At 46.4% G+C, this 24,095-nt stretch overlaps 1 protein-coding gene across 2 annotated transcripts in view; it reads left to right on the top strand.

Annotated features, from left to right (window-relative positions):
* Pax5 (paired box 5) overlaps positions 1 to 24,095 on the top strand; it is a 178,385-nt gene that overhangs the window by 54,508 nt on the left and 99,782 nt on the right. For both annotated transcript variants that reach the window (XM_051187702.1, XM_051187703.1), the window contains exon 6: positions 4,201 to 4,376. In XM_051187702.1, the coding sequence (XP_051043659.1) occupies positions 4,201 to 4,376 (176 nt within the window). The remainder of the gene's footprint in view (positions 1 to 4,200; positions 4,377 to 24,095) is intronic.

Below are 24,095 nucleotides of genomic sequence, written 5' to 3'. Positions count from 1 at the left end.
TGTCTGTCCTGGAGAATGGGACACTGGCCAATGAGAAATGCTGCTTGTGTTACTTCTGGGTTGATTGGGTAACCTGTGGCTAACAGGCTGATAGCACACACTGTCTTGATTGGCTCCTGGTCTCCAAAGATGCAGTTGGAAGCAGAGTTTAGGAAACAGGGCCTAGGATTGAGAAACAAAGTGGGTAATTGTTTCCCCAGACACTCATGTCTGCTCAGGGCTCTTGCAGCAAGATTCAAGTTCCCTGGGGTTTCATCCATTCCTCTCCTGTCCATCTCCTACTTGTGGCTCAAACACAGCTTCCCCTTTGAAAGCTCTTCCCCACTGCCCCAGGGCTGGGGCATTCCCTCTAGCTTTACATGGTAACATGTGGATATTTCTGTGAATTGTTTTATACTTCCTGTCAGTCAGTTTGTAGTCAGGTGTTTATTTGTTTAATTACTTCACTGAAGTGGGCTGTCCTATCCCTCACCACTGTACCCTCTTTTCTTGTCTGCTTTTTAAAAATTTAATTTTGGCAGCTGGAGAAATGGCTCAGTGGTTAAGGGTACATATTGCTGTTGTAGAGGACCCAGTTCATTCCCAGCACCCATATCCAGTGGCTCCCAACTAACTGCAACTACAGCTCTGAGGGATCCAAGGCCTCTGGCCTCTGTGGGCACCCGCATTTGTGAACACATAATTCCCCATACACAACATGTACATACACACATAGTTAAAATAAAACCATCTTAAGTTTTTAATTACTGGTACAGAGTGACTTTTTAAATATTTACTAAATTGAATGTATAATTATGTGTTTAGGAGTGTCCTAAGTCTTTTTGTTGCTGTTCATCATTTTTTGTTTGTTTGTTTGTTTTTCTTGACAGAGGATCCTTGGACAGGCTACCAATGGATTCTCCATCCTCCTGCCTCAGCCCCCTGAATTCTAGGATCATAGGCACGTGCCACCACGCCCAGTAATCCTGTGACCTCTTAAGGAATTGTCACTTAGTTTTTTCTGTCCCCACTCAAGCAGGCATGTGGATGGAGGTGCTTGCAGAGGACAGCATCTGGGTCATCAAGGCAGCCCAAGTTCCCCTGAGTGCAGCCCATGGGGGCCAATACTAACTTAAAGTCACAGCTTGATGTGGCCAGTCCTTTTCCTGAAAGACTCTGCAGAAGTGGGTACAGGTCCCAGCTTGAACCTGCAATGTCCACAGTGTTCTTAAGGGGACCAAGGACCCATCCTATATAACTTGAGTTGGCTCCATGCCCTGAGCCCTCACTCTGTGCTGGGCCCTACTTGATGACCAGTGACCTTGTTCACAGGGATCCAGAGTCAAGCCACCCTCCCTAGGTTTTCTCAGGAGATGAAGCTCTACCCTTACAGGGCTCTCAGCTAAGAGGATCTGGTTGGCTGGGAAGCCCCTGGGCAAGGCAGAGTTGGGTCATCTCTGGAAACTACCAGTGGGACACCTTAGCAGGAGTTGGTTTCATCTGGAGTTTGCTGGCTTCCTGGGAGGCAGAACAGGCTGGAGAGTTTATGAAGTAAAGAGGCAGAAATTGATATGATCTCTATGGCAGCAAGAAACTTGATGGGTGTCCTGGAGTGCAAGGTCACTGTGGCAGAAGTGGCTGGGACAGGATGACTGGACAGAGCCATTGCTGAGTAGGAGCAAGCTGAACATTGCCTCTCTCTCTCTCTCTCTCTCTCTCTCTCTCTCTCTGTCTGTCTCTCTCTCTGTGTATGTGTGTTCATAAGTGTGCATGCACACATGTGCACCCAGGTACATTAGACCTTTGCTAATAAGGTTGTCTGGTGGGTGCTGACCAGCACAAGAGCCTTACCAGGCAGTAAGCCCCCATATCTGCTATTCTTGGTGACCTTACAGGAACGGTCCTCAAGGGGATGGGCTGTGATGGAAGAAGGGGAACAAGGATGACATCCTGTGGACACCTAGATTGTGGAAGGCCAGTGCCACTGCCAAAAGAGGGACATGGGTTTTATGCTGGGAATGTTGTTAAGAGGGAGCAGCTTCGACTTTAGGCCATACTCTTCAGGTCATTTAGGCTGTGGCCCAGCCTTGCTTTGAGACTGATGAGGAATCTGTGTTCTGGGCAGCTTGTAAGCCATTCCAAAAGGCCTTTCCTGCAGAACATATGGGGGTGTTCTAGGTCTGTTAGCTCTCTTGGGGATCTTGAAAGGCCAGCACTCAGACCCCCAAAATTGATGTCTGTTCAAACTTAGGCTCCACAGACAGAACAGCTGGAACACTATCATCTGCCTGAGGCTCAGGGATACAGTATCCCACCACTTCAAGCTCCTTGGTCTGGCTCATTCCTCCCACGGGTGGGGTTTTGCATGACAACAACATCTAGGGCAGTGTGTGCTTCTTGGGGCAGAGGCTGGCAGAGGCCTGGGGTATGTGGTGCCTCTCAATAGGAAAACTGACCTTTGGTGGTACCCTCCTGGATTCCGTACAAGCAGAAGCCCCACCTGGGCTTTATTTCTACAGCCTCCCATCAGCCAGTAGGGACAACTGTCCTAGAGACCCCTGGGCAATGCTGAGCCCCAGAGGCCATTCCCTTGCAGGGACCCTCTGCTCCCACACTTGCTTTCGTCTTGAACAGGTCAAATTCAAGACACACAAAAGACAGTTCAACCCCGTTTTTCAAATTAATAATTCATTGAACTTTCTTTGAAATATAAACACCATCCCCAGAGACAGACATGGTGGGCAGCTAACCCAGCAGAATACTTTCTTAACTTACACTTTGGAAAAGGCAATGCTTTCAAGTTCTGAAACAAAAGGCAGCTGTTTCACATGTACCGCTCATATTGTGCATATTACATGCAATGTTTCTATTGTGTTTTATGCTAGAAAATAAGACTTTACACAGTGTACATATATCTGAACATTTGCAAGAACACATCGAGCCATCTTTTCTACATCGTGGACATCAGGATCTTGCACCTTGCCCATCTCTCACACAACCGTGGATCCTGGTGGACTTTGCATCTTGGTTTTTTTCCTTCTTACTGCTGCATGGCTTTCCATCCTCCAAGCAATACCATAGTCTGCTTAGCAGTTCTCTATGCCTGAACTTTGGTTGTTTCCAAGAACCTTGTATACATAAACCAGCTACAAAATATATTCCCAGAGATGGGGTCTCTCAGGGGCAGTGCACTTGTGATTTTGATAGGTTGTCACCTAGCACAGGTGTGTGAAGAGAAATGTATGAGTGTCTGCCTACCTTCCTAGAACAGTGTGTTACAGACTGGACATGATGGTGGCGACAAATGTGCAGGGTGGGAACATCAACAGGAGAGGCACAGAAGGGGCAATAACACTACAACTAAGTCCTTGAGCCATTCTGAGCTCAAGTCCTCAAACAAAGAAGCTGTCATTTCTCTGGGCCTGGAATTTTCATCTGTGAAACAGAGAAAACAGTAATATCCTGAGTTAGTTCGTTTTTTGTTTCTGTGATGAAATTCCTCAGGGCAGGTGACTTTATAAAGGAGCTCATGGCTCTGGAAGTTCAAATCTGTAGTGCTTGCTCAGCCTTGGCAAAGACTAGTGTGAGCGTGCACACACGTGTGTGGAAGAGAAAAGAACTGAGAGGAGGAGGAAGAGGAAGCAGGAGGAACAGGCACCACCAGACAGGAAGCCAGAGAGAAGCTAATCTTGTGTGTGTGTGTGTGTGTGTGTGTGTGTGTTTGGTTTTTCGAGACAGGGTTTCTCTGTATTGCTTTGGAGCCTGTCCTGGAACTCGCTCTGCAGACCAGGCTGGCCTGTAACTCACAGAGATCTGCCTGCCTCTGCCTCCCAAGTGCTGGGACTAAAGATGTGTACCACCAATGCTAGGTTAATCTTGTGACTTCCTCTCACTCTTAAAGCCTCCGTCCCTTTTAAACAACCACTGACTACCTACCAAACCTGCAACACATAAGCGCTAGGGGCACAAATTTTGGGGTCATTGTGGAAAGTAAATGCGGTAACATATAACAAACTGGCTTCGCACAATGCCTGGTTTGTGATTATGAGAGGCTGGGTCAGCAGTTAGCAGCAGGTGACCTTGTCCAGACAGTCCCTTACCAGAATTCCTGTCACGGGCAGGGAGTTGGGCTAGAGGGTCAGTCAGGCTCCCTTGCCAGCTTTTCTTCTGTTAGTGGCGGAATAGCCTCCACTTACCCTTTCTCTCTTATGCTCTTCAAAGGTATCCAGGAGTCTCCAGTGCCAAATGGCCACTCACTTCCTGGCAGAGACTTCCTCCGGAAGCAGATGCGGGGAGATCTGTTCACACAGCAGCAGTTGGAGGTGCTAGACCGCGTGTTTGAGAGACAACACTACTCGGACATCTTCACCACCACGGAACCCATCAAGCCAGAGCAGGTACGTCCGTGACTCCGGCCCACCGCACCCACTGCCACCCTGCAGGCCTGAGCCATTCCTGGAAGCAGGGGCCTTGGCACACTGAGGGCAAGGGTCTGTGCAGAGTGGGCTTCTGGTTGTTTTTGACCAAGCTTGGCTGGTCACTACATCCCACAAGGCCAGGAGGGTTTGCTTGGCTCTGAGGCTTTTTGACCTGGTAGCTCTGCCTCTGGCCAGTCCCAGAGGCACATAACTCCTCTGGTTACTCTGCCACTAATGGATGCTGTGCTTTCCAAGGGGTGTATGTGATGACCTCCTGGGTCATTTCAGTGGTTTTGCCATCCTGTTAGTTAGGAACACGATCTAAACATGTAGATTTACATGCCTAAGTATATGATATCTCATGACGCTTGACCTATGCTTGGCATCATGGAACTGCTCACAGGTGTAGAAAGCCCAGGCCTGGGGTCAGCCATCAGAAGGCCCTGCTCTGATGGGTAAGTCAGACTCTAACCCTTTCTTTCACGGCTCTCTCTGAGCTGATCCTATGGGAACTTTTACAGACCTTTCAGTCAGTTCTCTTTCCGATAGGGAAATTGAGGCCCATAGAGACAAAGCAACTTGCCTAAGGCTGCCCAGCAAGTATTCAGTTAGCAAATACTGGCGGTTGTCTAGGCACGGGACCAGACACTATGTGCCCATCAGTGAGCAGACAAGCTTGGATTTGCCCCAAACCTATGGATTTGTAGAAGAATCACAGCTTGGTACTGAAGAGAGGTCTAAGGCCCTCTAAGGACCTAAAGCCAGAGACTGGAGGCTACCATGGTAAACAACAATAAAGGATGTGTATGTGGAGGAATGTGTCTGGCAGAATGAATGGCAAGTGCAAAGGCCCTGAGGTGAGCAGGAGTGGAAAGATCCAGTGTGGCTGGGATTCAGGGACAAGGTGGGAGGTGATGCTGGAGAGATGAGTCCATAAGTGGACTGTGGGAGGATGCTGCTCCCTTACAAGTTAAATGATGTCTCCTCTGCAAGTGACATGGCCATGGGCACTGGGCAAAGCTGATCTCATTCTAGAGCCTGGGTTTTGGGGAGAAAAATCTGCTTCCATCACTAAGACAGCTGCCTTCCACTGCTGAGTCTTTCTGATGGTACAAGCCATGTATCATCTGAGCTGTGTGAGCTGTAAATAAGTGACCAAGGGTGAGGGTGTGAGGCTTTCAAGGTTGTATGAATGAAACAGATGCTGAATGTTGTGAATCCCTCTGGTTTCATGGGAATCTTGCAGAAGCTCTGAAGCTGTGTTCCATTTTATCCATTTAAATGCCTGGGAAGATGGGCCCAAGGCCAGACATCCTCACTCACTCAGGAGCTCCCCGGTCCAACACATTTCCTGTGCATGGGCAGTGGGCCCAGTACAGTGCCAGGCTTGGAAGGGACAGAGGCACAAACCAGGTATCATCTCTATCAAATCAATTCTTCCACGGAATGGTGTGATGTGAACTCAGGAACCACAGACATATGAGAAAGCTTGATACATGATGTGGAGTGCTGAAGGGGGTAGGAACATGAGCTCTGATGGTTGCACTGAGGGCAACAATGTTGAGGAGGGAACGTTGCATGGGATCCCCAGGCCAAGGCCATACAGGTTCAGGTGGAGATGAGGCCCAATAGGGAGGAGGCCTGGGCTGTGGGCTCTGGAAAGATGTGTTTCTTCGGTGTCCTTCAGAAGTCTGTGGCCTGGTGCAGGCCTATCTGTGAGTTCAGAGGCAGGTCTAGCAAGGCAAACAGCCGGCAAGATAATGACTGACTCAGTGTTTCCTGGTTGATCTGCTTCACCTCTCTGTGGCATGCTGTAATGAGGAGAGATGGAAGGTGAGGGTGCAAGGCTGCCCTGCACACATGCAGGCACTGGACTATGAATGACATACCCTCATGCCCTGTTCCCAATCACTGTGGACAAATGATGGCTTGAGCCAGGGGCTGCTGTTCCGGAAGGCGTGTGCATCAAGGGTATGAGTTCCTTGAGTCTCCTCCTGCTCACTATCTTCTGACTGACTGTTCTCAGGCCCTGCCTGTGACCCCTGTAACCCCCAGAGTGATGGTAGTGACACAGAGAAGTGGGCCCCTGGGCTGCTGGCAGTGGAGACTGGCCCCAGCCATCTCATTCATTTGCCAGCATGTCAAGCCGCCTGAGATCCTGTGGCTTAGTGGCCTGGCTCAGGGCTTGTTTTACTTTCACTGAACGATCTAATTCGAGAAATGAAGAGCATCTCCTGCCTGAGGAGCTGAGGGCCCTTGTTTTGAGCCCCGCCTCTGCTGTTAACACCTCACTTCTTTCTGGACCCCAGTTTCCTCTATGTGTAATCACAATGGACAATGACAGCAGCTGCATCCAGCTAACAGTAAGAGCAGAGGTTACTTGCCTATTGATGATAGCATTTAGTTTTCCAAGGACTTAATGCAGTCCACATTGGATGGTCCCTCTAAATGGCCTCTAAGCAACTGGTCATACCTGTGAGGGATGTTACATATTTGAACTTTAAAACAGTCTGCATACCCATTTTCAGGCCCAGGATTGTTGAGGCCACAGAGCTAGAGTCTGACCTCAGGCTCTTCTCTGTTTTCATGTTGTACAAGATGGCGGCATGGATCTTTGTGTTTCTGGAGGGTTCTGGGATTAGTCCTTGGACTGGATAGTGTTCTGAATGGCCTTCCTCAGACAGTCTGTGGGCTGTTCCAGGATGTACATGGACCTGGACAGGTCACCCACCCTATTCCTCGGACAAACACCACCAACTTAATGTCAAGGTGGTCCTGAGGACACTGCTGAGTTCTTCCCTGAGTGGGTGGCCAGATCAGACTCTTCCCTTTTCATAGGAAAACTCAGAATCCCCTTTGCCTTGGTGGAAGAGGTTAACGAGACCCACTCTGGGGCGATGAAATGCTTCCTTCTTAGAATGGCTATTGAAAAAGCAATTCTGTTTTCCCTACATGGGGAGTGAGTAAAAATCACCTGAGAGGAACAGAAGGGGTTAGGGGCAGAAACGGCTGGTGTGAGTATGTATGTGTTGTGTGTGTGTGTGTGCATAGATGCACATGTGTGTCCAGCAGTGGAATCTGTTTCAGTAAAACTGCAGTTGATGCTGGCTGTCACCGTGGTGGGCACTGGCTCTGGCAGGGTGGGTCCCCCCTCCGGCCACCGAGAGGACGCAGCCGATTTCAGCCTGCTGTATTTACCCTCAGCAGACTATTAACCAACACTAGGCTATTAATCTGGCTTTTGAGCCTTCACTAAAGCCCATAAAAGCTCACAGTTGTCAAATGGAGTTCATTTTAATTTCCTTTCAATCACAGTAAATTATTCAGGTGATAAATCAGCTGGAGCAGCCTCCTGGCTGTAATAGAAACCCTAATTCCTGGCTAATTATCCAGCCCATTGCTGCCAACAGATCAATACGGGTGCAAAATGGAACGGGCCCAGGGCCCTCCCTCCCATTGGGCCAGAGACAGAGAGACAGCTGGGGAAGGGGACGTGCTACTGACCTCCTGGGAAGTTCAAAGGTCATGGGGGTTAAATCAGGAGATGGCCTGGTCCTTGTCTAACAGAAAGCCACCAGAAGTGCCTCCTGTTGTCCTGAGCAGCGTTGCTCTTCTGTCAGCCAGCAGGTGGACTGGTTTCTAAGTCTGCCCGATCTCATGAGCATCCTCCCCCTGGGAAGGGGCTGGTTTGTTGGCATCACCCAACAAACCCTGATCTTGGTCATCAGGGATGGACTCAGAAGCTACCAGGAACCAGATAAAGGTCTGAGCACTGTGTGTGTGAGGTGTGGTGGGCATGAGGCTCTGGCTTCAGGGGGCTCATTTTCCTCCCTGGTGAATGAATATCCTGTCATGAGGAGGTAGAGGGGGTAAAGGAGGGTGAGCAGGTAGAGGAGAGTGAGGAGGGATAGGGAGACAGGTGTGCCAGGCCAGAAGTGCAGAAAGTTCCTAGAGGAGGTACCCTTGGGATGTCTGGAGAGCTGGGCAGATGTGGGCCTGTGCAGAAGGTAGCACTGGCTGGAGAGGATGCTCTGGACAGTTGGAGCAGCATGGGTAAAAGTCTGCAGGAATGCCAGCATGGAGCAGGAATATTGTGGCAGGAAGTCAGGGACTCTAATCCCAAAAGGATGGAATTTGGAAATGAGGACTTTAGCTGTTGCCTTGGGATCACAAAGAATCTGGGTGCTGCGGCCTGGACCATGCTCCCTCCTAGAAATCAATCCTCACTGGGGCTTCGTGCCTGATCCTGCTGTGGCCATTGGAACTTTCTTCTTGCAGCCCATTCCTCCACAAGAACTGCTTGTGGTTTTCTCCCTAGTTGTCTTTTACAGGACCTTTCACTGTCCTGTGTCCCTTTGCTTGCCCATAAGAAGCTCTTGCTCTGGCTATGCCTCACTGCACTACAAGAGCTGGGCTGATTCTGTGTCAAGAGGGTTGCTAACCATATCTCTCAGGTTGGCATGTGCACATGTATGAATGTGCACATGTGTGGACACCAGGAACAGCTAGTCAAGTGCTTGGTGGCAGGTACCATAATTACTACTTTCTTACGTTGTTCACACTCTAAGCTGCTGATCACCGGTTCCCTGCATGGAGTATCGGCCTATATCTGAATATATATCCCTGTTCCCCTGGTCCAGGCTGAACAAGAGTCCTGCCTACTCCTGTGAGTCACCTATGGCCCCGTAAACTCACGCCCACTGCCTCCTGTTTGGACTCAGACTCACAGAGTGCTAACTCTGACTGTAGTGTCCGGTTGAGGGTGTGCTTACTGTGCACCATGTGCCCTGGCAGATTCAGCAAAGAGCCACCTGATGCATCTTCCTCCCAGGCCACAAGAACCTTGGTCACCTCTCTGAGTAGAAGGACAGCGGAGACCCAGTGAGACTGCTACACCATGACTTAGCTAAGGGAGCACAGCAAGCCCAGAACCAAGACCAGAAGTGAGCACTCATTCCATGGCAGGGAGCTACAAGAGGGTAGAGGGAACGTCTACGGCAGGAGTGAACAGAGGTCTCATTCCCCAACATGAGGGAAGAGGAGTGCAGACAACCCCCCTACACACACACACACACACACACACACACACACACACACACACACGGACTACAGACAACACTCACCGGCATACACCCTATTTCACAGGAATGTCTTCTTGTCTTTGGAATGAGATGGTAACATGGAGTGTTCAGTAACTCTTGCTTTTCAGATCCAGGAGGTACCCACTGTGCCTAGGCTACCTTCTCTCTTCCCTTTTAATTTTTAAAAATATTTTTTAAATTTATTTTATATAACCAAGTCCATTTAAATGAAAATAAACATTTATAGACAATATTTGGGAATTTGGGCGTCGTTCTTTCCAAACTGCTGGTAAGGGGCGCTGTCATGGGAATCCTAAGAAGATGCAGATATCCTGGCTGTAGTCTGTAAGGCTGCTTTGTCCAGCTGGTTTGAATGTAGGATCACCATGTACTCTGTTTCAGGTGGTCTGGCTTGATCAAACCACATTAGTCTGGAAGGAATCCACAGCTTTTCATTTTCTGTGGAAACAAAAATAGAAATCCTTTTCCCCAGTAACTTGTCCTTGAACTTAAATTTTGGAGTCAAAGCATTTTTTTTTTTTTTTACTTAATTTATTATTTTACATGTCGATCCCAGTTCTCTCTCCCTCCCTCCATCCCTCCCTCCTTCCCTCGCTCCATCCATCCCTCCCTCCCTTTTACCTTCTCTGCCCTCTCACATGCACCCTAACCACCCTCCCCTCCCATCCCCCCACCCCAATTCCATATGTAGGGGAATGCCATCCAGTTGGGGTCATGTAGATCTGACAGGTCCTGTGAAGTAGGGACTAGGGCTTCTCTCCTGTCTCTAGATTAAGGCAGTTATCCCTCCATGGGGGATGTGTTCGCAAGGTCTTTTTGTGCACCAGGAATACATCCTGGCTCCACTGTCTGAGGTCCCTTAGACTGCTCAGTCCTTCTGGCTGAGACCCATATTCAGGGGGGCCTGATTCAGTCCCATGCTGGCTTCCCAGCTATCAGTCTGGGGGCCCATTAGCTCCTCCTTGTTCAGGTCAGCTGTCCCTATGTGTTTCTGCAGCCTGGTCTTGTCCTCTCCATCTGCATCTGGGTTCTAGTTCGACTCAGTGTTTATGGATGGGTGTTTGCTCCTGTTTTCAACAGGCATTAGTTGAGGGCTCCATGGATAAGTTAGTTGTTGATCTCACTGTCCGGGAAGGGCATTTATGACAGCCTTTCCACAGAAGCTCAGATTGTTAGTTGGTGGCAGTCTTGTAGTTCTCTATACCTTTCTTTGTGTTCAATTTTATCTTCAAACCAATATTGGCTACCTCTTTTATGTTCTCTCTCTCTTGTCTTCTATTCCTAACCAGGCTCAATCTTCCTGGTCGCATGTGTTTTCCTTTCCTCCCCTTCGTTTTCTCCTACTTCTCTTTCTCTTCCCTTTCTATCATCTCTTTCTTCCTTCCTTCCTTCCTTCCTTCCTTCCTTCCTTCCTTCTTTCTTTCTTTCTTTTGGTTTTTCGAGACAGGGTAGTTAGGGAGTCTGTCCTGGAACTCGCTCTTGTAGACCAGCTTGGTCTGGAACTCACAGAGATCCACCTGCCTCTGCCTCCCAAGTGCTGGGATTAAAGGTGTGCGCCACCAACGCCTGGCTTGTCATCATTTCTAAAAGGCCCAAGTGTGCAAATGACCTGGGTCTGGGGGCATTCCTGACATTGCTGTCCAGGAACTGCCTTCGGAATACCCATTTGTTCCCTGGAAGCTTTGTAAAAACATTTTATAAACCACTGGCCATTCTTTTATCTTCCTGTGGATCAAGCATAAGGGTAGATTCCCCTAAATCATGGAGAGGTAGGGAAATTCTTGGGGGATGACCAACTGAGTGAGGTGTTAGAGTATGAAAGTACGGGGCCTCTAGTCTTCAATAATGGTTTTCCCAGGGTTTCTTCATTTGTGGTGCTGGGTTAGACTGGGTCATCCTTGAGACTCATTTAAGCTCTAGCACTCTGTAAGGTATAAAATTAATCGGAATCCATCTCTTATTTTTATTTTGACATGTTTACATTTTCACCTCCTGTCTATTCTACTCTTTTTGATGACAGGCAAATTCCCTGTCTGTGGGGTTTAAGATTACAAGGGAATTGTCACAGAGCTGACTGCACTTTGCTGGGCTGTTCTCTCGTTCATTTATTCATTCATTCATCCAGGAAATTTTACAGACATGCCATGTCAGTGACATTGACCACCTGTGCTGTGGTGTGCGGCATAAAGAAATAATGGCTGACACAGCCTAAGGTACTGTGTGAGAACTGACTTGGGTAGAGATGTTTCCCCTCAAACCATGATGACCAATATTTGCAATTTAAAAAAGAGAAAGGTCTGGGAAATAGCTCAACTGGTAGAGTATTGTCTAGCATGCACAAAGCCCTCAATTCAGTCCCCACACCACATGAGCCTGGTGTGGTAAAGCTAGAATTCCAGCACTTCAGAGGTGAGGTAGGCTGCATGATGTGTTTGAGCCATCTTGGGCCAATGAGACCCCAGGTCAAAGAATAAAGTACAAATTAAAAAGGACAAAAGAACCAGTCATTCTTGTCCAATGGCTTGTTTAGTTTTGAAGTCACACTGGAATTTTACCTAAAGGAATTTAGTATCATAAAGCTCTTCAAAATTATAAAAAAAAACAAACCTTTCCTGGTTTGCAAATTAAAATGCACACAGATTGTTACCATGGCCAGGTCCACTTCAGGTTCCCTTCATATTTCAAACAATAGGGGCTCTGCACCGAGAGCAGCAGTAAAGTATTTTGCTGTGTCTGAGGTTGGGAGAGAGGTATGTCCTCAGGGGCTGAAGCTAAGAGGGAGCACAGAGCCAGAACTCCCAGAGCTGGTGCTAACGTCCTGATGGCCCAGGGTGCCTGCCTGGGTTGTTTCTAGTGATTGGGGTGTTGGAATATAATGCTGATTTTTCAGAGACCTGACTTAGGTGATGCAGGAGTTGGAACTGATACACTGGCAAACTGTCCAATGGCTGAAAGGCGTGCACTATCTGTGAAAAAAAGGCATAGGCCAGGGTCATCCTTATCTTGAGAGAAGCTGACTGCATGGAACTCAGAGTAGGACAAAAGTTTCCAATAAGAAGGTGGAAAAAAAAAGAAGTTGAAGTTGAAACCTCAGGCTGGTGATGGTGCATGCCTTTAATTCCAGCACTTGGGAGGCAGGGGCAGGTGGATCTTAGTGAGTTTGAGGCCAGCCTGGTCTACAAAGCAAGTTCCAGGATGACAGTCAGGAAGCCAGGACTATTACACATATTATACAGAGAAATCCTGTTTCAAAAAAAAAAAAGACGTTGAAACCTCAAACTTTGCTATATTCAGGTGTGGTTTCTCATGTCATGGTTTGCATAAGAAATGCAAGAATAGAAATTTATTCTAACTGAATTATGTCAGTGTAATCCCACAGATGCATCAGAGTAACACATGGAAACACTCTCCTCTTGACCCCTCTACAACCCAGGTGTGTACTCTGTGCCTATGAATAAGCCACAGCTATTAAAAATGATCTCACAATTTAAAAGATGTAAACCTTGCAAGAAAATGAGAGTGAGTCAGAAGACAGAGAATCCAATATCCAATCCAATCCTAAGGTAACAGACAGATTGAAGGAAACTATAAAGTGACCAAAGAGGAGACAGAATTGGAAACCATTAAAAAAGACCAAAACATCTTAGAGAGAGAGAGAGACTAGAAAATCACATCTAGAAATAAAAGTGGTTGGTATCTATCCCTTAGAATTTAAAGTTCAACGACAGAGTAAATGTCTGCCAAGAAACAGCTGAATAGAAAATTGGTGGTTTGGGAGACAAGAGTCGAAGAACTAGAAACACAACAGAGGAAGGTAAAGAGTGGGGAGATAATGTCATAAAATACCTAAATTCATCCCAAGTACCACTATGCACAGCAGGGCTGAGGGTGTAGCTTGGTGGTGCAGTGTTTGCCTGAGATCTTAGGGTCAATCACCAGCACAACACACACAAAAAGTTCTGGAATGTGTAGTCACATGCACCTAGAATCCCAGTGCGGGGGAAATGGAGGCAGGTGGATTTCTGGGGTTCACTGGGCATCCAGGTCACACCAATGAAAGACCCTGTTTCCACAAGGTGGGTGGTGGAAAAGCATTTTAGGGTGATTTCTGGTCTTCATGCACGTGCATACATGCTTGCACACACATAGTCATGAACCCCCAGGAGAGAGTAACACTTGACTTACAATTAAATAAACAACCGCTTATCATGTAAGGTGGGGTCTACCGCTAAAGACTCATGGAATGGCTAAACAAGTGACTTCAGTGAGATATTAGGGACCTCCAGTTTCAGCTCTGAGAGGTCGAGTCTAGAAGTTGCCATTCAAATCTTCATAGCAAAAATAAAGCCCAACACGTGGAAAGGAAATAGACTTTATGGCATTTCAGAGAACTGAGATCACAGGGTTAACAGTTGCTGCAAAACACGAGAAGCGTGAAAAAGCGAAGTTAGAGATCCCCTCCATCAACGCTGAGCCTTGCACTGCAGTCCTCTTCCCTGCCATTCCTACTCCTTGGCGTATCGCATGTACATTTCGGGACTTTCTCGTGTGTGTGGTGCTGGAGACTGAACCCTAGGACTGGGGGAGGGGTGCAAACACTGTACTACTGAGCCATAACCCCAATCTTTTATGTGCATATTTCAACAAAAAATTTAGGCAAGAGAAAATCAAACAAGGAGGGAGCAAGCTTTGCAAGAAGAACTACACACAACATAGACTTTGGAAACATTTGGGGACATAAAATAACTACAACTGAGATGTTAATTGCAGTGGGAAAAGTAAGCAGCATGCAAAAGCATGTGGGTAATAGCAATGTTGGGAAGACTCAAAAAGCAATGCTAGAAATAAAAAGAGGAACAGAAATCAAGAAAAAAAAAACAAACAAACAAAACTCTGAACTGTAGGGAAATGTAAAGAGGAGATACATAAATGTAATGTGAGAAGAGAAAACAAATATTTGAAAATAGTAATGGCCAAGAATTTTCCAAAATGAATGACAAGAGACTAACCCACAGATGCAAGAATTTCAGAGAACCCTAACCCATACAAGCACCAAAATATCTATGTGGAGGCATGTCACAGTCAAATTTCAGGATATCCAAGACAAAAATCACAAAAGAAATGAAAAAATAGAAAACCACCATATCTCCTGGCATAGAGATGCATTTCTTTAATCACAGCACTCAGATCTCTGAGTTTGAGGTCAGTCTGAGCTATACAGTGAGACCTTATCTCAAATAAATAAACAAACAAGTAAAATAGAAATAAAACCCACTGTGTTATTACAGGAAGAAAGTGAAGAATTTCAGAGATTTCTGGTCAGAAACTATGTAAACAGAGAATGGGTTTAATATTTAATGTGCTAAAAACTTAAGGGTGCACCCCCTGGTAAACCAGACACACTCCAGCGGATGGCCCATTCCAGGAGGAGTACATAAGCAGCATAAGTTGGAGTTAATAGGTGATTTTTAAGAAATATAGGAAGATGAGGGGGATAGGGAGGAGGTAATAGATCTGGGATGAGTTAAGGGGAGGAGTGAGGCTCAATATGATTAAAATGCATTATATGAGATCCTCAAAGAACTAATAAAAACATCATTTAAGGGCCTGCAGAGATGACTGAGAGGTTAAGAACACCTGTTACTCCTGCACCTACATGGGGGCTCCCAGCCATCCATAACTCCAGTTCCAGGGAGTTCTGACATCCTCTTATGACCTTCAAAGGTACTGCACACATTTGATGCACATGAAGTCAGGCAAAACACTCATACACATAAAATAAAGTCAATTAATTAAAAAACATTCGAAAGGGAACATCTGTTTGTTTAAGGGAGAGGGAAATTATACAAGTCAGAAACTACACTATTATACAAAGAAGGTAGCCAGAGAAGGAATGAATGACGATGAAATAAAACCTATGGTTTTTATTATTCTTAACTGGTCTAAAACCACTAGTGTAAATTAACAGTAGTAACATTGGATAGGGTGAGTAATATAAATAGACACAGGAAATAAACTGTCACAGTGTCTTGGGGGCAGGAGGGAGGAAGTGGGAAGGACCTTTACTACCAATGAAGAGAAATGTCATTTTGGAGGTGGACTTAGCATTACAAATGTGTATTACAAATTCCAAGGAAAGTACTGTCTTTTATAAAACTTTATAAAAAGGGTATGTGAAATGATAACAGAACAATAAAGTGGAATCACGGGAAAAGGAATAAAGCAAGGGTGAGTGGAGCAAAGAATGCACCTGCAAAACAGAAAGCTATAAACAGTAGATACCTATCCGGTTCTGCTAAGAATCACTCTGAATGTAAGTGATCTGAATGCACCCATCAGATGGTGACAGAGGGCACAGTGTGTAAGAAAGCCAGGGGCTCAACTATACATTGCCTACAAGAAGGACTCAAAATACAGGAGAGAGTAGGTTTTATGAAGTCATGGTAACCAATATGTTGACAAATTAAGGATAATTTAAATAGGACTATTCAACAACTTATATTGACTGTCTGAGCAATACCAGTAACCCACTCTAGACACTGTGCTCTCTGATCACAATACAATTGAATTAAAAATGCATAGTCCAGGGGCTGGAGAAATGACTCAGAGGACCCAGGTTCAATTCCTAGTCCTCACAAGACAGCTTACAACTGTATGTAACTCCAGTTTTAGGGTATCCAACACCCTCACAGACAAACATGCACATAAAATAAAAAAATAAATAAAATACATAGGCCAAAGAAGATTCAAAACAAGGTCCAGTGACATAACTCACTGGGTAAAGATGCTAAAAGCCTGATGACCTGAATTTGATCCTGGGTACCCACTTGGTAGGAGAATAGAATCTCTATAAGTTTTTCTATGATATCCATTTGTGTGTCAGGTCAATTCAATACTCACACATGTTTAGGCACGCACATGTGTGTGCACGCACATGCGCGCGTGTACACACACACACACACACACACACACACTCACACAGATAATTATGAACAAAACAGGGCATTCCTTCCTTGGAGTCCCTACTACTTGTGAGGGTCCTATCTTAGTTCTTCTTAATAAATCTACATTTGATTTGCTCAAAACAACAGAAAAATAAGAAACACCCAAGATAAACTTCCTGAAAAAAATATCCATGTGCCAAAATTTTAAATTCTGGTGAAAAACTGAAAAACAAAAAAACAAAACAAACAAACAACAAAAACCAAAACCAAAACAAAACCCAGAGTGTCTAGCCATGCACCTACACCACAGCTGAGCAATGAAGCCAAACAGCATCTGGAGCAGATCATGACCTTGAAAACATTTATAATTTTATAATGTGGCTGCTTATCTGAATGCATGTCTTTGCACTGTGTGTGTGCAGTGTCCCCAGAAGCCATAAAAAGGCCTTAAATCCCCTGGAACTAGAGCTACTACATAAAGCTATGGGCCACCATGTGGGTGCTGGGAACAAACCTTGATCCTCTGCAATAGCAGCTGCTGCTCTTAACTGCTGATCATTTTTTAATGCAGCCTCTGGACACATTTTTTCCCCAAAGGTAAAAGTCTAATGAAAATTACAAAGTCTCAGAAAATTAGAAAAAAGCCAGGAGAGTCTATTCCAATAAGGCAAAGCAGAAGGAACATAATGCATTGCAAAAAAAAAAAAAATCCAAATGATAAGTCACTAATACACAAATATGAAGGGCTCTCTTCCTTCCGTGTTTAACCTGCCTCCTCACAAGGCTGGCATTAACAGCGGCTCACATCACCCAACTTCCCCACTTTCAAACTAGTCTCTCAAAGAGCTGGAGCAGTCTGGCCTGGAGAAAAGAAAACTCGGTGGCTATCATGGGTGTTGTCTAACTCGGGAGGGCTCCTGTGGGAGCACAGAAGATACAGGTGTCTTTGTGCCCCAAGGGACAGGACCAGGGCCTCAGGGGAAATCAAGGAGAAGCGACTGGGTCTTCCATCTTGGGGGAAATAATGGATTTGTTAGTCATGCCTGTGTTCTGGGCTGAGGACTATTACCTGCGGCAGCCGGGTCTTCGAGTGTTTGAGATGAACCTGGCTGCTCTGGGATGTGTGAGGAGTCTGACCACATACAGCTCTAGAGCAGTGACTCAGGTAAGGTAAGGGCAGGTGAACAGAAAGTGGGAGGTCTGGAGGACGATGGAGCAGTCAGGTAATTGACGTGGGCAGGTGAGTGGAGAACTAAGGAAGTGTTACAGCAGACAGAAATGTGTAGTAGCAGTGGCTTAAGGCACCGAGGAACACAGAGCCTGCAGATCCCTGCACATAGCCCCAAAGACAGAAGGGAGGCATGCCCCCATTGGAGGGTGTGTCAGGGACCTGACAGCATTGCAACCTCTTACATTGGTTGTGGGCTTCTTGGAGGAACCGAAGGCTTACTTGCAGCAACTGTGGGAGCCTCCTGCGCTTGCGTTTGATCCCTGATCACCACCTCTTCCTGGCAAGGATTCACTTTTCTACCTTCTTGGGTAAAGGTAGTTAAGCACATCCAGAGTACCAATGCTTTCACCTCTATCTCCTCATATCCAGCATAGGAACAATAGTAACTAACACCTTTGACACAAGTGCTGCATTGATTGAATGAAGGAGCGTAAAGGGGGCCTTAGCAGGGCCACTCTAGAAAACAGCGCTGGAAATCCCAGCAGGCAGGTGCTGTTTTTTGACTCAATCTCAATGGTTTGATTTTACCATTAAAGACTCAGGAGCCAGGTGCTGGGGTAAAAGCCTACTAGCCCAGAGAGTCAGAGAGAACACCCAGCTGACCTTCCACATCAGCTGACATCCCAGAAGCCTCCTGCTTCCTCCACTGTCTCAAACAAAACCCCTCAAACTCAATGCCCCTCCCTTCTACTTCCTGCACATCTCTCTATCTGTCCTAACTCCCTCTTACTCTGTTTTTTCCTTAATAATCCTATGTTCACTTTCTGTTAACTGGTTGCCTGCTCCACCTCTTAACCTACAGTTGACTTTAATTAATCATGTTAAAAATCTTCAAGCAGAAAGCTCTTGGATTAAAGGTGTGTGCTAGGACTGAGCCACACTACAACTAGAAGCAGATTTTTGCAGTAAATAATGCAATGTCTGGATTCACAGTGTGATCAAATATCCTGCAACAGGTAGGGCAGTATGGGCAGGACCCAGTTTGCATCAGAGTGCCTAGAACTGGGTTGAAGAGGGGCACTGGTCCAGAGCTCCCATCCTCCTGCAGTGGTCCAGAGGTTCTATCTTCCTGCAGTGGTCCAGGTCCCATCCACCTGCAGTGGTAGAGCCTTTGTACCATTGAGTGGCTGGAACTTTTTCCTCTCCAGGCTTTCTCTGCTTTTACTGGCTACAGCTTATACAGGCAAATGTACTCAGGCTTCTAGGGGAAATCCTGTTTAAGCAATCAAAATAACAATTTGTATCACTTTTAGGACTTCTGCTGAAGCAGCTAAGAAACCCTTGTAGTAAATTATTAATTCTGGTTGGGCATGAATACTTCTGCATACAAGTGCATTCTTGATTCCTTCTTGAAGAAACAGGGGACGTGACAGGAGGTGGATATTTCTCAAAGGAAGGGAGGGGTTGTTACAATCCTAGACAAGGGACTCTGGGGGACCAGCCAGCAAGGCTTGGAATAGCTGTTCTGGAGGAAGGGGAGGGAGCATGTTCCCGGAGACGCTTGTCACTGTCACTCACGCTCAGGCTGCACTGTGTTGCCCACATGGCAGGGCCCTGAGGAGAAGCTCAAGATCAGCCTGGTGTTGGAATCTGACCCCACACTCAGGAGGCACTTGGGTTACTGATCCGTGTTCTAACACCCCCAGCCTGAACGATACAGACAGGGCTCCTGCCTGCCCCAGCCTACCATCTGAGGGACTATACATAAAGTGGTGGGGAGGACAGCGAGTAAGGGATTGTCACATGGAAATGAAAGGGAAAGAGGGTGAGTGACAAAAATAGCACGGAAATTGTGTGCTGTGTCTGGAAAGGGGGGTTCTGGGTGGGCTAGAGTAAGAAGTGAAGCAAGGATTCAAGGGATGATTCTGGAAGGCCTCTTTTCCTTACGTTTGCATGTTCAATATACTGTATTTAGTTTATTCATATGTATGCAGACATGCATACATAATTAATTAAATGTTATACATGTGTGTACATAATCTGGACAGTGCACACAGTTAATTTCTGTGCATCCTCCAATTTAATCCTTATAAACCTTTTCAGGAAGTATTCTCATTTAAGCTTCAGTGTTCTTTGTTTCTGAATGTTGGGTATAGATTGGTGGCCTCCTGAGGCCTCATCTGGATCTGCTGTAGCTTCACGGTGGGACCTTCTTTTAGGAACAGGCATATTAGTTTATATGGTTGCATTTATGAGGGAATATGGGCACCAAATTACAGAATATGGAATGTCTGGAGAAAACCTCCCTTGTTACCTGTGTCCTGGGCAGCATGGAAGAATCTCTTGTTAGGATGTTGGGGGAATTTTTTGATTCGCTTCAAGAACTGAGGGAGAAGCTCAGTGGTGGGGGGGGTGTGCCCAGTATATATAAAACACCAAAAGGAAATAAAATAAACAGAAAAGAAGGAAAAGGCCAACACTGGCATTTGGGATTTGGTAAAAATGATCACTTTGCCCTGTCTGACCCTGGCTGGCTTATCCTTGTATGTTGCTCTGGAAGCTAGGGGCTGAGTACATAAAGTAGGCCATGGGCTCTCACAGTCTGTTGCTGACCTGACTAGTGATAAAGAACTTGCTTCATGTGTCTCTAGAGGTTGTGTCCCAGCTACTGGAAAATTCCAGGTCCACAGAGGTCCTTTGTGACCAGTGGACCAGTGCCTAGCTTTCATTTCCATTCCCTAGTAGTCAGAACATTATGTCTATACTCCAGTGGTAGACATGACCTTTACAGATGACTCCACATTGTCTGAGAGGGTTAGTTAGAAGATCATATGGGGAACCAACATTGGTCCTTAGATCCTCTGCTTGGGTAGATCTGGGGTGATTGTTTTCCAGAGGTCTCGACCTACTAAGTCTGGGACAGGTTCTGGATTGCTGTGGGGGAGCTCATTTTTCTAGAACTAGGACAGGATGCTTGACTTCTCTAGATTTCCAGGGGCCAATTCTAGGTGTAAAAATTCAGGTGGCCTAACTAGTGCTCCTGGAAACACAGCAGGAATGTATGGAGTGGTGATGCTTGCCTTGTGGTGAAATTCTTGAAGCTCTTTGCAGCCACACCATGACACTCAGGAGCTTCCGGCTGGGGAGTCACTTTTGGGGTCATCTGTTTTACAGTGGCGTGTGTGTGAGCGCACACACACATGCATGTTTTCTTCTACATAGCTGTGACTGTGAGTGTACAATTCACACTTCAGGATGCTGTGTATGTGAACATACTCCCCCTATAGGATGAGGTGTATATGTGTGTTCTGGTGTGGTGTAATCCAAGTAAAATACTCTCTAGTACTTGGCCCCATTGCTTTAGAGTAATTGAACACTCACTGTGTGCCAAGCATTGGTCGAAGTACTTCGTATACACTAACTGATGTGATACCTTCAACAGCCCTTTTGGGTGGTTAGACATTTGTATCCTTAATTTTACAAAACAGGAAACTGAGAGACAGAATCACTGACTGACTTTCTAGTGGTCGATAAGATAGGAGGCTGTGTTGCTGAGATTTGGAAACTGGATATGCTCTCTTATTCCAGGGGTGATTGAGAAACATGGGCCAGTGGGTAGAATTTGCTAGAAAGAATAGCTGTGACTTTAGTATCCTAAAATAAAAGTTACTATTTCCTGTTTGAACTGATCTATAAATAACAATCCCCTTTGACCATCTGCTTGATTTGTTTATCTTGACATGAATTCCAAGTTGGAAGATACTGGAAGCAGTGCTGGTCAAAGCCAGCTATCCAAAAGGAGTTTTTATTTCTTTTGTTTTTATGGCAGAGACAGGAGTATGGCTACATCTGTCCCAAGCATCTTCCAGATCATAGCCTTCTGACCGTGGTAAATGGATAAGGATTCTAAGGCCTTGGCTGTAGCTCTCTGGTTGGAGAGGATCCAAGACACATCTATAGACACTCTCCCGATCATTGTCTGTGGGTCCAGCCTGGGTCTTTCCCAAGAGAACGCCAGTACCTCTCCTAGCCAGGTCTGCATTCACCTGAAGACAGCAGCTTCTTTGTTGTCGTTTGTTAGGACTTAGAGTACTTCCCATTCTTGTTAGTTCAGTTCACACATGTGATAATTGGGGAAATTTTCTGGGCAATGTACAACCTCTACATCTTCCATGTATTCTAAAATGTTTCATTTGGGTGACTGGGGCGCCTGGCTGGTGGCTTAGTGTTACTTCCATTGCGGTGCACTTTGAGGTGATCCCTCTGTATAAGGTCCCATATGGGAGTCCCTACAATTTCTGAGTTGATTCTTAGGGGGCTGGGAGAAATGACGCCTGGATGAGAGTCAGCCAGAGAACACTAAGTAATACACGGGTCTCCTCTCAGGGACTTTGAAACTGTCAGTTTCTCTTCTGCAGGTAGTAGTAAGTAGTGAGGATGGCCAAGTGTGGCTCCTTCTGCAGCATCTTCATTGGCCTCTCATCCTGACTGTGGTCTTGGGGGCATGGACAGCAGGACCATTGAGAGTATGGGTTCTATCCTGGCTCCAACAACCGCCAATCTCAGGATCTTGGACAGGCTAGGTAGCCTTGCTAAGTCTCAGTTTCTTTGTCTACAAATGGATATAAGGAGAACCCGCTTTCTTGAGCTGTGGGAGATTTAGCATAGGATCCCTATGAACTAGAGCATATGCCCACTGTGTTGCGTGTGTTCATTACTGGCTACAGCTATTATTGGTCTCTATACTTTACCTTGTATGTGTACACATGTGGAAGTCAGAGAAAAACTTAGAGAAGTCTGTTCTCTCTACTGTGTGAATCCTGATGATCAAACCCAGGTCACCAGGCTTGTGGACAAGTGCCCTTTCCTGTTGAGTCAACTCACTGGCTCCTTGGCCCTATTTTAGACTTTGCTTTGGGCTTTCCCTTTCCCCCTCTACACCCCTACGTATTTTTTTTTCATCATGCGAGCTCCCTTCAGCCTTTCCTGGAAAGTGGGAAATGAGTGATGGAGCAAATGAAGTTGACAAATTTGACAGTGTCCCATAGACTCTAAGAGTTGTTAGAGGACTTGTTTGTCCTTCTCTAAGTTTCCCTCTCTTTTTGGGTACAGGGACTTTTATAATGAAAATTCTCTTGACATAATAGTTACCCTTATTCCTTGGACGATCATCTAATATTCTCCTTCATCCTAAGCTATCTGCAAAGATGTGGCCTGTGGGTATGCGAGCACACTAAGGGTGAACTAACTCACGAGCTCTCATCTATGTCTCCAAGAGCCTCGAAGGCAGCAAATGCAACTGGCTCTGTTGTAACACCAAGTTCTGGCTTTGAAAAATTGCTCTAGGTGTGTGAAACTCCAGGACCATGCCATGGAGACCAGGAGAGGCCATTTGAAATAAGGACTGGGAGATGGGACTTGAGCCACTGCCTGTGGGATACTATGAACCAGTCAGATGGGCACTGGGGAGTAATTGGGCGCACCCTTGACCTATACCCACCTCAAAGCCATGTCTTTGGGAATGCGTGCTTTAGTTATTCTGAGACAACCCAAATCCTACACGGCCATGTGATGGTGGTCATATGGAAGGCAGAAAATAGAGTGTGAGCCTGTGGAGTTGGGGCAGGGAGAACTTAGATGAAGAAGAATAAACAGAACTCGTGGGGCTGGGGCCGAACTGGAACAGGTTCTTCCCAGGGACACAGAAAGCCCCAGATGCGACAGCAAGGGGCTCAGTGTGGGAAAAGAGGTCTTCCCACTCTGGTATATTGCAGAGGCCCTTGCAGCCTCACCTGGCCAGTCTGCCCAGTTGGCCATGACCTTCGCAGCTGGTGCTCCCATTGCTCACTCCCTGTGGGGAAAGCCAGGTTCCACCACTACTAGCAGATGTCATGCTCTGCCTCCAGCACAGGCGTGTGTGGCATCACAACCCAGGATGAAGTTGTGCTGTGGTCACACCTTCTGTTCAGTTTCTGCATCTGGAAGTGCAGAGGTGAGGCAAAGCCCAGGACTAAAGAATGGGAGCTGCTGATCCTGCTTGCTGATGAAGCAAGTGAGGACCAGAGAGACACAGAAACAGCTCTTGGTGCCTCTCACTGGCATGTGTTGCTTTTCCTGGAACCCGTGTTCTGACTTGAGCTACCTGTCATCATACAACAATTGTTCCCCTTCAGTTTTCACCTGAAACTCAGGGAGGATGGGATTGACACCCCCAAGTCCCTTCCAGCTCAGACACTATCTGGGCTGCAGGGCACAGATTCACATACCAGGTGTTCACTGCTGAGCACATTGTCCTGCAGACTCACGCCGGCCACGTTGGGTGATGAAAGGGCTATCAAGGCCGAGGGGTCCTGAAGGACCTATGGCCACCGTCATGGCTCAGTTCTAGTCCAAATGATACTTGCTCATTGTCACTTTCTCTCTTTAAAAATTTCAGCTGGGGTGGTAATGCCTTTCTGTAATTCTGGGGAGGCAGGAAAGA

This window comes from Phodopus roborovskii, unplaced genomic scaffold, assembly GCF_943737965.1.
Source record: "Phodopus roborovskii unplaced genomic scaffold, PHOROB, whole genome shotgun sequence".
Lineage (NCBI taxonomy): Eukaryota > Metazoa > Chordata > Mammalia > Rodentia > Cricetidae > Phodopus > Phodopus roborovskii.
Note: the sequence above shows the minus strand (reverse complement) of the source record. Positions and strands in the feature narration are given on the sequence as shown.